This window comes from Crotalus tigris, unplaced genomic scaffold (genome assembly GCF_016545835.1).
Source record: "Crotalus tigris isolate CLP2741 ecotype Arizona unplaced genomic scaffold, ASM1654583v1 scf7180000023683.377817, whole genome shotgun sequence".
Taxonomy (NCBI): Eukaryota; Metazoa; Chordata; class Lepidosauria; order Squamata; family Viperidae; genus Crotalus; species Crotalus tigris.
In genome coordinates, this window is record NW_024100116.1 from 264,819 (window position 1) to 279,733 (window position 14,915).

A 14,915-nucleotide genomic window follows, 5' to 3' on the forward strand; every position below is an offset into this window, starting at 1 on the left:
CCTTCACAATGCAATTAGCTTCTTCTACGTCTCAGGTTGAAGTCAGGACTTAACTTTTAAACCTCTGGATTCCAGCTACATAACGGGCACAGCAAGAATATGCTGTAGGCACTTAACATTTTAAACGAGAAAGCCCGAACCTTGCAAGAAGAATGTGCCCAAACTGAACATAATAATGATCAAACAACTCCTAAAAGAATCGATCCCTTAGAACACAGGTGTCAAACTCACCACGTCACGTGACGTATCGCGACTTTTTTTGCATTGCTGGAGCTGGGGTGGGCGCAGCCTCTGCATGATGCAACCGGCCTGCAGGCCGGCAGTTTGACACCCCTACCTTAGAAGAAGAAGAGAGATGGAAACATGTCACTCATAAAAAAAAACACAAATCTAAAATAAAATCCCCGTCCAACCCAACCCATTCTGATGCAGCCCCACTGGTACTGAGCAATCGATTTCATAGACTGTCCGTGGAAGAAAACATGCAGACACCTAGAAAAGAAGCATTATCAAGCGTCCCTAAAATAGTAGCAACATCAAGTGCTTCGGTGATAGATAGAAAAATATCTCAAAACTCCCCAGGGGAAAAAAAAGGCGAGTGTTGGTGATAGGAGATTCAATTCTCAAGAGAACAGAATCAGCCATCTATAGACCAGTCAATCCAGAGAGGTATGTTGTCTCCCTGGAGCAAAAATCAAAGATGTGACCGGGAACCTAACCAAAATAATAAAACCCACAGATTATTACCCTTTTCTATACTACACATAGGGACTAATGACAGAAAAATGGACCTGAAAACAATATTGAGTGGTTACGAACAACTAGGCAAGAAGATCAAGGAGTTAGATACACATATAGTTTTTTCATCTGTACTGCCAACGAAAGGTCAACATGCAGTAAGAGAACAAAGGATTCTACAAGTGAAGCATTGGCTAAAGGGTTTGTGTCACCAAAGAACTTTGGATTCCTGGACCATGGTCTGCACTACACCACACAAAGACTGGGAAGAATGTTTTTGGAAAATGCCTGGCTCAACTTATTAGGAGGGCTTTAAACTAAAACTGAGGGGGGAGGGTAACCAATCTTTAGGATCTCCAGGACTGAAATTGCAAGCAAAGCCTCTAGAAAACAAATCAATTAATGAGGTAAGGAGGGATGGGACAGAAGACAAAATCAAACACCAAATAGGAGACATAGAAAGTATACCCAGAGTCAGACATAAAGATCTCAAATGCCTGTATTCAAATGTTCAAAATTTGGGGAACAAACAGGATGAACTAGAATTATGAATACACGAAGGTAGATATGACACAATTGAAATGACTGAAACTTGGTAGGATGGAACCCATGACTGGAACATACAGATAGAAGGATACAAACTATTAAAAAAATAGACCCCAAAAAAGAGGAGGTGGAATTGCACTATATGTAAAAGACTACTATATTGCCTCAGAAATGTATGAGATCAAAGACGAAAACCTCCTAGAATGCATATGGGTCAATTTAAAAAAAAATGATATTGCCATAGGTGTATATTACAGGCCACTCAATGAAGCAGGAAAAATACATGTGCTTTTTGCTAACCAATTAAAAATATATATGTAAGAAACACGCTACAATAGTAACGGGGGACTTCAATTATCCTGACATCAACTGGAAGACTAATTCTGCACCAAATGATAAATGGAATAAATTCCTGACCAACCTAGCTGACAACTTTGTTGTCCAAAAGGTAGAGGAGGGAACTAGAGAGACAGCCATACTGGACTTAATTCTCCCAAAGAAGTGATAGAGCAGTGTTTCTCAACCTTGACAATTTTAAGGCATGTGGACTTCAACTCCCAGAATTCCACAGCCAGCATTGCTGGCTGTGGAATTCTGGGAGTTGAAGTCCACATGCCTTAAAATTGTCAAGGTTGAGAAACACTGTGATAGAGGAAGTTGAAACTGCAGGAACCTTGGGTGAAAGTGACTATGCCATACTGGAATTCAATATAATGCAAATACAAGCAATAGAAAACAATGATACCAGAGTCTTAGATTTTAAAAGAGTTGATTTTAACAACCTTCAAGAGAGCTTGGGAAAGATCCCATGGATGAAAATCCTAAAGGGGAAAACCTCAAGAAGCTTGGGAAACTCTGAAATTTGATCATAAAAACCCAATCCAGCACAATACCACTGAAAAACAAGAAACCTAGAAGAAACCAGCATGGTTGCACAAAGATCTCTCTGATAAATTCAAAGACAAAAAGGACAAGTACAAAAAAACGGAAAGAGGGACACATAACTAAGGCAGAATGTCAGCAGATAGCCAGAATCTGCAAAGATGAAGTCAGGAAAGCAAAGGCTCAGAATGAACAAAGACTTGCAACAAAAGTCTAAGATAATTTTAAAAAAGTTTCTTTCAACGTCAACTAAAGAGAGAAGATGATGGCAAGGAAGTAACAGGCAGCAGAGAGAAAGCAGAGCTGCTTAATTTATTCTTTGCATTGATCTTCACGCAAAAAGAAATTATAGCCCAACCTAACCAAATACATAACTGAAAAAGATAGACTAGAAATAAAAGTTAAAATAAATGAAAAAATGGTAAGAGAACACTTGTCTGTTCTTGATGAACATAAATCACCAGGACCTGATGAATCACATCCCAGAGTACTGAAGGAGCTGGCAGATGTCATCTCAGAACCACTGTACTATGTCTTTCAAAAATCCTAGAACACCGGGGAACTACCAGAGGATTGGAAAAGAGCTGATGTGGTTCCCATCTTCAAAAAAGGAGAAAAAACAGACCCAGGAAACTACAGACCAAACAGTCTAACATCAATACCTGGGAAGATTCTGGAAAAGATGATCAAAATACAGATCTGCAAACATCTAGAAACAAATAAAGTTATAACTAGAAGCCAGCATGGGTTTGTTCAAAACAGGTCATGCCAAACCAATCTTATTTCATTCTTTGACAAAGTGACTAAATTAGTAGACCAGCGAAATGCTGTGGACATGGTATATTTAGACTTCAGCAAGGGATTCGAGAAAGTAGACCACAACCTATTTCTTGGAAAGCTAAAAAAAGTGGAAAAGTGGAATCCATCACCGATGGATTTGTAACTGGCTGACAAACCGTACTCAACAAGTAGTATTACGTCTAAATGGAGGGAAATAAGCAGTGGAGTACCACAAGGTTCCATTTTAGGCCCAGTATTTTTCAATATCTTCATGAACGACCTAGATGAGGGAATAGAAGGGGAACATATCAAATTTGCAGATGATATTAAGCTGGCAGGAATAGTCAACACCCTAGATGATAGGCTCAAGATCCAAATGGATCTTGACAAACTTGAGCACTGGGCCCTATCTAACAAAATGAAATTCAATGTAGAGAAAAGTAAAGTCTTACACTTAGGCAAGAAAAATCAAAAGTACAGGTATAGATTGGGTGACACCAGGCTTAATAGCAGTAACTGTGAGAGGGATCTTGGAGTCTTAGGGGACAATCAATTAAATATGAGGCAGCAGCCAAGAAAGCCAATGCAATCCTAAATTGCATTAACAGGGATTTGATCAAGATCGCTTGAGGTGCTAATGCCATTCTATAAAGCCTTAGTAAGACCACACCTAGAATACTGCATCCAGTTTTGGTCTCCACACTGTAAAAAAGAAGTTGAGACTCTAGAAATAAAGTGCAGAGAAGAGCAACAAAGATGAATAGGGGACTGGAAGCTAAAACATATGAAGAATGGCTACAGGAACTGGGAATGGCTAGTCTAGTGAAGAGAAGAACCAGGGGAGACAAGATAGCAATGTTCCAATATTTGAGGGGCTGTCACAGAAAGGAGGGGATCAACCTATTTTCCAAAGCACCTAACAAAATGAAATTCAATGGTGAGAAAAGCAAGGTTCTACATTTAGGCAAGAAAAACCAAATGCACAAGTACAGCATAGGTGGCACCATGCTCAATAGTAGTAACTGTGAGAGGGACCTCGGAGTCCTAGTAGACAATCACTTAAATATGAGCCAGCAGTGTGCGGCAGCTGCCAAAAAGGCCAACACAGTGCTAGGCTGCATTAACAGAAGGATAGAATCAAGATCACGTGAAGTATTAATACCACTCTTCAATGCCTTGGTAAGGCCACACTTGGAATACTGCATCCAGTTTTGGTCACCACGATGTAAAAAAGATGTTGAGACTCTAGAAAGAGTACAGAGAAGAGCAACAAAGATGATTAGGGGACTGGAGGCTAAAACATATAAGGAACGGTTGCTAGAATTGGGTATGTCTAGTTTAACGAAGAGAAGGACAAGGGGGGACATGATAGCAGTGTTCCAAGGCTGCCATAAAGAAGAGGGAATTAAGCTATTTTCCAAAGCACCTGAAGGCAGGACAAGAAGCAACGGGTGGAAACTAATCAAGGAGAGAAGCAACCTAGAACTAAGGAGAAACTTCCTGACAGTGAGAACAATTAATCAGTGGAACAGCTTGCCTCCAGAAGCAGTAAATGCTCCAACACTGGAAGTTTTTAAGAAGAGACTGGACAGCCATTTGTCCGAAATGGTGTAGGGTTTCCTGCCCGAGCAGGGGGTTGGACTAGATGACCTCCAAGGTCCCTTCCAACTTTACTATTATTATTATTATTATTATTATTATTATTATTATTATTATTATTATTATTATTATTATTAAGGCCAGACAAGGAATAACGGATGGAAACTGTTCAAGGAGAGATTCAACCTGGAAATAAGGAGAAATTTTCTGACAGTGACAACAGTTAGCCAATGGAACAGACTGCCTTCAGATGTTGTAGGAATTTCATCACTGGGGGCTTTCAAATAGAGACTGGACTGCCATCTGTCAGAAATGGTGCAACATCTCCTGCTTGGATGAGGGGTGGGACTAGATGATTAGTAGGTTCCTTCCAACTCTACTATTCTAAATTTATTTTCATATTCACTATTAGGAGAATATGGAAGTTTCTTCTCTTTTACAGATGTGCCATATTTTTCTGGTAAAAGTGAGAGACTGCAATACTTTTAGCCCAATGCAAGAATAGAGCAAATTAGGTGGGATGTATGCTAAATAATTTCTGCCCTGGAAATGTTTTTCTTTGTGTTGCTAAAATGTTATCAAGAAGTCTTATACTTGAAGTCTGTAACAAAAGGTACTATGATGTTACACACACAGATCATTTTACCTAGTGAGGCTGCACATGTACTTGTATGGTGTATAAGAAGGATCACATTTTCAGTTAACTCAAATAAATTTTTTGAATCACTTTGAGTACCGTATTTTCCGGCGTATAAGACGACTTTCTAAATCATGCAAATCTTCTCCAAAGTCGGGGGTCATCTTATACACCCAGTCATCTTATATGCTGGAAAATACCATATTTTCTGGCGTATAAGATGACTTTCTAACCATGCAATCTTCTCCAAAGTTGGGGGTTGTCTTATACGCCCAGTCGTCTTATATGCCGGAAAATACGGTATATCTTATCTTAGGTGATATGATTTTGCAACTGTTGCATAACTGCTCCTGTTGAAAGATGGAGATATTTTTCTTTCAAAGAGTAATGAAAGCAATGGCATAGGAATAGTGTGAGAAATGTCAAGATGCTTTCTTTTAAAATGTACAAATTGTTTGCAATTCACATAAAAGTTTCTTTCCACACTGGCTTGTGTTGCCAATAGTAGATTTATTTTTTTAACATCGGCAAACTTTCAAACATTCACCACTACATTATAATTCCATGCAGCCAAGATATACCAATTGATGGTAGAGGACAAACTCTAAGTTAAATATCTCTGCCAAGGGTTAAGTGTGGTTTTAAAGCTGACATTTTCTCTAACAGAAAAAAGTTGCATAAATATTATGGAATACAATCTTTAACAATTTTAAGCCACCACAAAGCGAGATGTGTGGCACATAGGCTAAATAAATAAATAAGAGTCTGAGATGGAAGAAAAGCTCAGTTAATTTCTAGAACTGCAGGGTTTAAAAGAGGTCATGGGATGTGGTAAGGTAGAACAATGTGGGACAGTGAGTACCAACACAAGATGGATTTGGCTGACCAACTGCACTCAGTGTGTAATTCTCAATGGAACTACATCTACATGTATGATGACATTTAAACTGGCAGGAATAGCCAAAACCCCAGAAGACAAGCTCAGGATCCAAAAAGATCTTGACAAGCGGGAACAAGGGGCCCTATCCAACAAAATGAGTTTTAATGTGGAGAAAAGTGAAGTTTTACATTTAGGCAGGAAAAATCAAAGGTACAAGTACAGATTAGGTGAGACCTGGCTCAAAAACAGTAACTGTGAGAGGGACCTTGGAATCCTAGTGGACGATCACTTGAGTATAGCCAACAATGTGCAGCAGTAGCCAAAAAAGCTAATACAATCCTGGGTTGTATAAACAGAGGCATAGAATCAAGATCATGGGAAGTATTAGTACCGCTTTATAAAACCCTAGTAAAACCACACCTGGAATACTGCAACCAATTTTGGTCACCATACTACAAAAAAGATGTTGAGACTTTGGAAAAAGTTCAGAGAAGAGCAACTAAAATGATCAAAGGCCCGGAGACTAAAACATATGAAGAATGGCTGCAGGACTTGGGTTTGGTTAGTCTAAAGAAAAGAAGAAACAGGAGTGACATAATAGCAGTATTCCAGTATTTGAGGGGCTACCACAAAAAAGAGGGCCTCAAAGTATTCCCCAAAGCACCAGAGGGCGGGACAAGAAACAATGGTTGGAAACTGACCAAAGAGAGAAGCAACCTGGAATTAAGGAGAAACTTCCTAACAGTGAGGACAATTAACCAGTGGAACAGCTTGCCTTCAGAAATTGTGGGTGCTCCATCACTGGAGGTTTTTAAGAAGAAGCTAGACAGTCATTTGTCTGAAATGGTATAGGTTCTCTTGCTTGAGCAGGAGGCTGGACTAGAAGACCTCCAAGGTCCCTTCTAATTCTATTATTCTATTCTATTCCTATTCTATTCTATTCTATTGTATTCTATTCTATTCTATTCTATTCTATTCTATTCTATTCTATTCTATTCTATTCTATTCTATTCTATTCTACTCTACTCTACTCTATTCTACTCTATTCCAAATGGAGAGAAGCATGCAGTGGGGTACCTGAAGGTTTGGTCTTGGGACCAATGCTCTTTAACATCTTTATAAGTAACCTAGATGAGGGGATTGAAGGAGTACCCATCAGATTTGCAAATGACACCAAGCTGGTGGGAATTGCTAATACTTTGGAAAATAAAATCAACATTCAGAAGGACCTTGACAGACTTGAACATTGGGTCCTATCCAGTAAGATGCAGTTTGGTGGTAGGAAAAGAACGATCCTGCACTTAGGCAAGGAAACCCAGATGCATAACTATAGAATAGGTGGTACCTGGCTGAATAGTACCTGAGGAGTAATCACAGAGATGAGGGGGGTCAACCTATTCTCCAAACCAACTGAGGGCAGGACACGAAGCAATGGGTGGAAGATTGTGAAAGAGTGATCTAACTTGGAACTAAGGAGAAATTTCCTGACAGTGAGAATGATTAACCAATAGAAGAGTTTGCCTCCTGGAGTTCTGGGTGCTTCATCGCTGGAGGTGCTCAAGAAAAGATTGGACTACCGTTTCTCTGTTATGGATTAAGGTCTCCTGCTATGGAGGACTAGAAGACCTCCACGGTCTCTTCCAGCCCTATGATTCTATGATGCTTTAGCAAATAAAAGCCACACTAATGTCCTTATCTCTTCCTCTGTCTCACAGACGTAACGGAGGGCTCCGTCCCCAATGGTGATTCCCAGAACAGTGTGGATAGTTTGCGGAAGCATCTTCGTGCTGATACTTTCACACAACAGCAACTGGAAGCGTTAGATCGCGTCTTTGAGCGGCCTTCTTACCCGGACGTCTTTCAGGCATCAGAGCACATCAAATCTGAGCAGGTGGGACCCGCTCGGAAAAACAAAGTTGATGGGATCCTGACAACTGCAACGGATAACGGTTGATTCACTTCTCTTACAAATTTTAATGATCATGCCTTCCGGGGCCACAGCACTTGATGGGGCAAATTCTTAAAATAATTCTTAAAATGAAATTACCATTCCAAGAACTGGGGTGGCGACTATGGTGATCGAATTGCCAGAGAACTAATTTGTAATGTAAATGTGTTCTCTGTTGTACAGCAAAAGCCTGTCCACTTTTATATGGCACAGAGCACATTTTTATTTGTAGTTTTGACATATTTTGGAAAATCATATAGAAATCAGTATCTTCAGCACTTGCCAATCACTGTTAAGACAAAGATAATTCATAGCATGAATATTTGCCCAATTTGCTGTATTTATATATCGTCGTTTTCTGGATTCTTTCCACACGTTTGTGTAAAACACATCTGCATGTGGACCATAGACCATGCGAGTATTTTAGAATGCATTTCTTTCTGATTTCATTTTTGTTGCTGTTGAAAGTGATTGACCAGAAGGTGCTGCTATAAGATTTTTTTTCAGTTTCTTGACATTCTGTAGCCTTCCTGGCAGGCTTTCCTAAAAGGAGCTCCCTCAGAGTATCAACATTTTTAGGCAAGGAGGCTGCAGATCTATGGAGAGAGGATTTCACAATGAAAGGCAGGACACTCTCAGAGATTCTTAGCACTTTATTACCTACCGGTAGATAAGTGCTGGTAACACCGAACTCCAACCAAAAGCCTTTTGAATGGAGTTTGTTTTCTATCCAGTTGAATAGGAATTATTGAAAAAAAAAGGTGGAAAAAATGTTTGGCTCAGCCCAGTTTTAAACCTTAAAAGCTTTTGCAGAACACATCAACAGTTGACTACAATCCACATCCACACATATAATAGTACAGTATATACCAGTGGTTCTCAACCTGTGGGTCGGGACCCCATTTGGGGTCGAACGACCATTTCACGGGGGTCGCCAAACAACGCAGCCCGCCATTTTTTTCCCCTTTTCCTTAGCTGTGCTACTCCCTTTTATTCTATTGGCTTTTGAAAGCCAATAGAATAGACTCTCTTGAATAGAGTCTAATTCTATTGGCTTTCAAAAGCCAATAGGAATTGTCCAGGCTGTCTCTGCCCTGCTGAGCCCGCCAAAAGTCCCATTCTGCAAACGGTGCTGCACCAGTTGAGTAGTTCTTGACTTACGACCGGTTGTGTAGTCCTTGACTTACGACCAGTTGGGGGTCACGGCATTAAAAAGGTTGAGAACCACTGGTATATACAGATACAGATCACATATACAGATTTAAACCATTGTAGGCAAACACACCAACTGTCACATGCTACTAATATTTCTATACAGACACAACATCTATGTCACTCTTTAAGAATTTGAAAATATTTACCTAGTATATATCCATAGAAATATGCCCCAGTATTCTGTATTTTACTGTAAATAATTATTTACAAAAGACACTGACATAAGTACGTGATGAAGTGGATTAAATTACTTTGCTACACCTACAAGACAATGTACTTGTTATTATATGGTTTCCCCAAATAGTTTCACAGTTGCACAGAACTTCAAAAAGAAAGACTTTCTCATTGACAGTCTCCTCTCTCTGGAGCAACTTGCCCCAAAGTCAGAAGTGCATTCTTGTTCTTGAAATTCAGTTTACTAAAAGAGAGCATTCATGTAGTAGGAGATCCTCTTAATGGTAGCAGTAGTTTCTGCTAACTATATTTAAACACTGTAATTGCTTACTGTTTTCATTATTTTATGGATATTCTTAGTTTTCTATATTGTAAGCCTCCTAAAATCATGAGAATTAGGCAGTGTACATATGGAAGGGAAGGAAAAGTTTGAAAACTGGTCCTTAAAAAAAAAGTTCATATATTTATCTAGTGCTATTCAGAAAGCATCTGCATAAAATATTATAGTAAAAGAATATTTAATACGTTAATATTTTAATACTTCCTATATTTTAGAATTTAGCCTTTTTTAAATTTAAAATTTATCTTAGAATTGCACATCATACAGCTCCTATGAGTCTTACTTCTCTTATTGTTCCTGTATACAACACTAAAAAAAAAATGTATGATTCATTTGAAATAAAACTTACAATAAAAGAAGAAACGAAGTTTAAACTTTGAACAAAAAGGATCCTGAAGCTGAACTGCATATGATTCATTTGAAATAAAACTTACAATAAAAGAAGAAACGAAGTTTAAACTTTGAACATTTTTCTATCCTGAAGCTGAACTGCATACATTATTTTAACAAACCCTGCAGTTTACTAAAAAAAAGAAAGGAATAAAGGGAGAATTTTTCTACTGAAATGTATTTCGTGCTGTGCCAAGCATAATGCATGACATACCTTCCCTTATGCATTGTACCCTTCTTCTTTTTTCTGGTCAGCCCAAGCCATGGAAGCCTCATCCAGAAGGAATCAGGTTTTTTTCCTGTTGCTAGATACCAAACGCAAGCTTTGCTCTGAAAAGGCCTTCTGCATTTCCTGTCTCCCTGACTTGCAATTTATATCCAAAGTGATTTGTCTGTACACAAAAATCAAAAGCTTTAAATCCCACCTCAAGCAGTAAACCAACTACTAAAGTTGAAGCCAGCTCTGGGTTTCTGCTATCCCTGAGTGTCTGAGTGTATTACAATGAATAACCTTTATTTACTTTCATTAGACTATTAAACACCAGCCCAGTCATTCTTCCTCCAGAAACTTTGAATGGGGCCCATAAAACAAATCCAAAGCCTAATTGAGTTCATTTTAATTTCTCTCCAATCACAGCGAATTACTCCAGTGATAAATCAGAGGCTAGCCTCACCCCCCAACAGAAAGCCTAATTTGCAGCTAATTACAAAACTGATTTCTACAGAAAGATCAATACAAAAAGGAATTGGAAACGACTAGGCAATCGAGGCTGGCCAAGAAGGAGGGAAGCAGGAGGAAAGTAGATCATAAGGAAATAGATGAGGAGTTGGGGGGGGGGGGGGAAGCCACCACAAAGCAAAGAGAGAGAGAGCAGAAAATCAGTTTTAATTTAATGTAATATTAATCAGAACAACTTTTCCTGCTTTTTTAAATTGTCTCTCTGGTTCTTGCGTCTGGTTTGGAGGCTACCACAATAAAAAGGCAATTACCCAATGCCTCTTGGACAGGACATCTTTTCAGATGCAATGAATTTTCCCCCTCCCATCCTTCTGTTAGCCATGTGGCCCGCCCCCACCCCAATTTCATACCCCAATGCACAAGGGTTGGGGAGAAAAGAGGAGAGTTTTTTTTTTAAAAAAAAAAGGATCCCAAGAGTGGATTGGAAAATGCTTTTTCACAATGCAAGCCGATAATCTTTTCTGTTCAGGCAAGAACTTTAACCCACCGTATGAAGTCATCTCTCGTTCTGTGGAGAAAAGGATCACATTTTCTTCAAAATAAAGTCAGTCTTTGAATCTGATCTCCCATGTTTTGCTCTGGTTTTATCCAGGGTGGCTGCCTGCTGGGAATAAAGGCAGCCACCCTAGATAAACGGGGATGAATCTGGCTCCCGAGGGAGAGAACTTGCATTCATTGGGAAGTTGCCATCTCTGGCCAAATCTTGCTCTTCATTTGTTTTATTTATCTCATCTTTGCTTCCATCTGCGCAGGGACCGCAACCTTCACTCCCCTCCATCTGCCTGCTCTTCCCTTCCTTCCAGCCCATCAGTTAGAAAGCTTTCTTTTCTCTCCTCCCCAGGGTAATGAGTATTCCCTCCCAGCTCTGACCCCTGGTCTTGATGAAGTCAAGTCAAGTCTATCCACCTCTGCTAACCCAGACCTGGGGAACAACGTGTCAGGACCCCAGACATACCCTGTAGTGACTGGTAAGTGATGTGCCCACTGATGAGAGCCTATACTTTTGCTTTATCATTATTCCCCGTTGCTTGATAAGCATGTTACCCAAACACAAAAGGAAGGGAAGGGGAAGGGGAAGGGAAGGGAAGGGAAGGGAAGGAAAGGAAAGGAAAGGAAAGGAAAGGAAAGGAAAGGAAAGGAAAGGAAAGGAAAGGAAAGGAAAGGAAAGGAAAGTCTATCCACCTCTGCTAACCCAGACCTGGGGAACAACGCCCTGTAGTGACTGGTAAGTGATGTGCCCACTGATGAGAGCCTATACTTTTGCTTTATCATTATTCCCAGTTGCTTGATAAGCATGTTACCCAAACACAAAAGGAAGGGAAGGGAAGGGAAGGGAAGGGAAGGGAAGGGAAGGAAAGGAAAGGAAAGGAAAGGAAAGGAAAGGAAAGGAAAGGAAAGGAAAGGAAAATCTATCCACCTCTGCTAACCCAGACCTGGGGAACAACATGTCAGGACCCCAGACATACCCTGTAGTGACTGGTAAGTGATGTGCCCACTGATGAGAGCCTATACTTTTGCTTTATCATTATTCCCCGTTGCTTGATAAGCATGTTACCCAAACACAAAAGGAAGGGAAGGGGAAGGGAAGGGAAGGGAAGGAAAGGAAAGGAAAGGAAAGGAAAGGAAAGGAAAGGAAAGGAAAGGAAAGGAAAGCCTATCCACCTCTGCTAACCCAGACCTGGGGAACAACATAACCCCAGACATACCCTGTAGTGACTGGTAAGTGATGTGCCCACTGATGAGAGCCTATACTTTTGCTTTATCGTTATTCCCAGTTGCTTGATAAGCATGTTACCCAAACACAAAAGGAAGGAAGGAAAGGGAAGGGAAGGGAGTAAATGGATGACAAAAGGAAGGAAAGGAGAGTAAAGGGAAGGGAAGGGAAGGGAGGAGTAGGGAGGAGGTAGGCAAGATTAGAATCAACAATTTCCTGTTTTAAAACATTTGGCAAACTGGGAGTATAGCACCTTGGTTGGCTCTGAACCCACAAGACGAATCTCCCGAGAAATGTTATATTAAAATATTAATATTTTAAATATTGTTGATACCATATTGAATCCTCAATGAAATAAATCATAAATTATATGTTAGCACAACTTATTCAAGGCATAACCTATACAAAGCAACATCTTAATATGCATCAAAATATGATAATCCATGGACCTAAAACAATTCCCTAGGAAAAAAGTCCAGGGATTATAACTGAAAAAACCACATTCTGTAGAGCAGTGTTTCTCAACCTTGACAATTTTAAGGTATGTGGACTTCAACTCCCAGAATTCCACAGCCAGCAATGCTGGCTGTGGAATTCTGGGAGTTGAAGTCCACATGCCTTAAAATTGTCAAGGTTGAGAAACACTGCTGTAGAGTGATTAGCTTTGTTTCAGATGGTAGAGTACTTGGATCCCTGCCTAATCTGATCTATATAATATTAGTGGGAGGGGCTTCACTGGGATATATGCTCCCAAAAGTATTTGTCTAACTTTTCAATGGAATTTACATGACTTTACATAAATTCTGGCCAAAACATGTATTAGCACTATGCATTCTTTTGTTAAAACTATGACATATGATTTAACGGCTACTAATAATTTAGCATTTGAGTAACATATTTTAAACTTTTATATATTCTCAATTTAGTTAGAGAATAGAATGGTTGCTCCAGTTTTTTTAAAGGTTTTGTGAGCTAGAAGCAGCATACTTGGTTTATGCCTGACTGTCACCAGCATATTTAGAGTGCATCATCATAAATACGCTGACAGTATCTTCAGATGGTTTCATGTTGACTAAGGGCAATCAGATATGAAAAGGAATAGGCATCACACAAACACACAAACACAGAGTGTGGATGGAGAGAGAGAAAGAGAGAATGCACTAAAAGGTATGTGAGGAACAATATTTATGCAAACATAGTATGATTTCCCCCCCCCTTTTTTTTTCCCCTACAATACATTCAAGTATGTAGAAAAAGTATTGGATTTTAGCTTGGAGTTACATATTCTCATATTTCCTAAATGGATGCATGGTCATCTATATTAGCAAGTGCAGTATCTACTCAAACACTTCTAAGATGTAGCTAGAGATTTTTTAAGATATCCTGCCTTTTGTCATAATTTTTACATTAAACTAAATATATAATATATAAAAATGTGAATGCTGTTTGTGGATTTTTACTCAGTGTTCAACACAATCATCCCTCAGCATCTGGTGAACAACCTGGGCCTATTAGGTTGTAATACTCCTTTATGTACCGTATATTCCGGCGTATAAGACGACCCCTGACTTTGGCGCCAAGTTGCATGCCTAGAAAGTCATCTTATATGCCGGAAACTACTGTTATTTCCGGCGTATAAGACGACTCAGCGTATAAGACGACCCCTGACTTCGGCACCAATTTCAACGCTTTTGAAAGTTGTCTTATATGCCGGAAAGTACGGTAACTGGATACTTGATTTCCTTATCGATAGGCCCCGGATTGTATGAGTCGGAAAGAAAGTTTCCAACTCCATCTTCTTGAGTACAGGTTCTCCACAGGGCTGTGTCCTGATTCTGCTACAGTTCACCTTGATGACCCACCATTGCTGTGCCAAATCTGCTACAAATCATATTGTGAAGTATGCAGACGACACGGCAGTGGTGGGTCTTTCTAGGATGACAATGAAGATGCTTATAGGGAAGACATGAAGGCTCTGGTGGACTGCTGCAATAAAAGTAACCTGATTCTAAATGTTGATAAAACAAAGGAGATCATTGTAGATTTTAGAAAGACCCGGCATAGTCATCCTCCACTCAATATCAAGGATGCAGCTGTAGAGGTGGTCAACAGTATTAAGTATCTGGGGGTGCAGATAACTAACAATCTGAATTAGTCTCTCCACGCGTCATCCTTAGTGAAGCATGCAAACCCGCATTTGCATTTCCTGGTCGGATGAGGAGAGCACATCTTTCTCCTTCTGTCCTGGCCACTTTTTACAGGCACGATTGAGAGCATCTTAACAAACTGCATCACTGCCAGGTTTGGTGGCAGCAGCGCCTCAGATAGAAAGT

The 14,915-nt window shown here is 39.8% G+C and overlaps 1 protein-coding gene across 5 annotated transcripts in view; it reads left to right on the plus strand.

Moving 5' to 3' along the window:
• PAX2 (paired box 2) overlaps positions 1 to 14,915 on the plus strand; it is a 161,753-nt gene that overhangs the window by 117,295 nt on the left and 29,543 nt on the right. For all 5 annotated transcript variants that reach the window (XM_039320678.1, XM_039320677.1, XM_039320679.1 and 2 more), the window contains exons 6-7: positions 7,778 to 7,953; positions 11,710 to 11,836. In XM_039320678.1, coding sequence (XP_039176612.1) covers positions 7,778 to 7,953; positions 11,710 to 11,836 — 303 coding nt within the window. The remainder of the gene's footprint in view (positions 1 to 7,777; positions 7,954 to 11,709; positions 11,837 to 14,915) is intronic.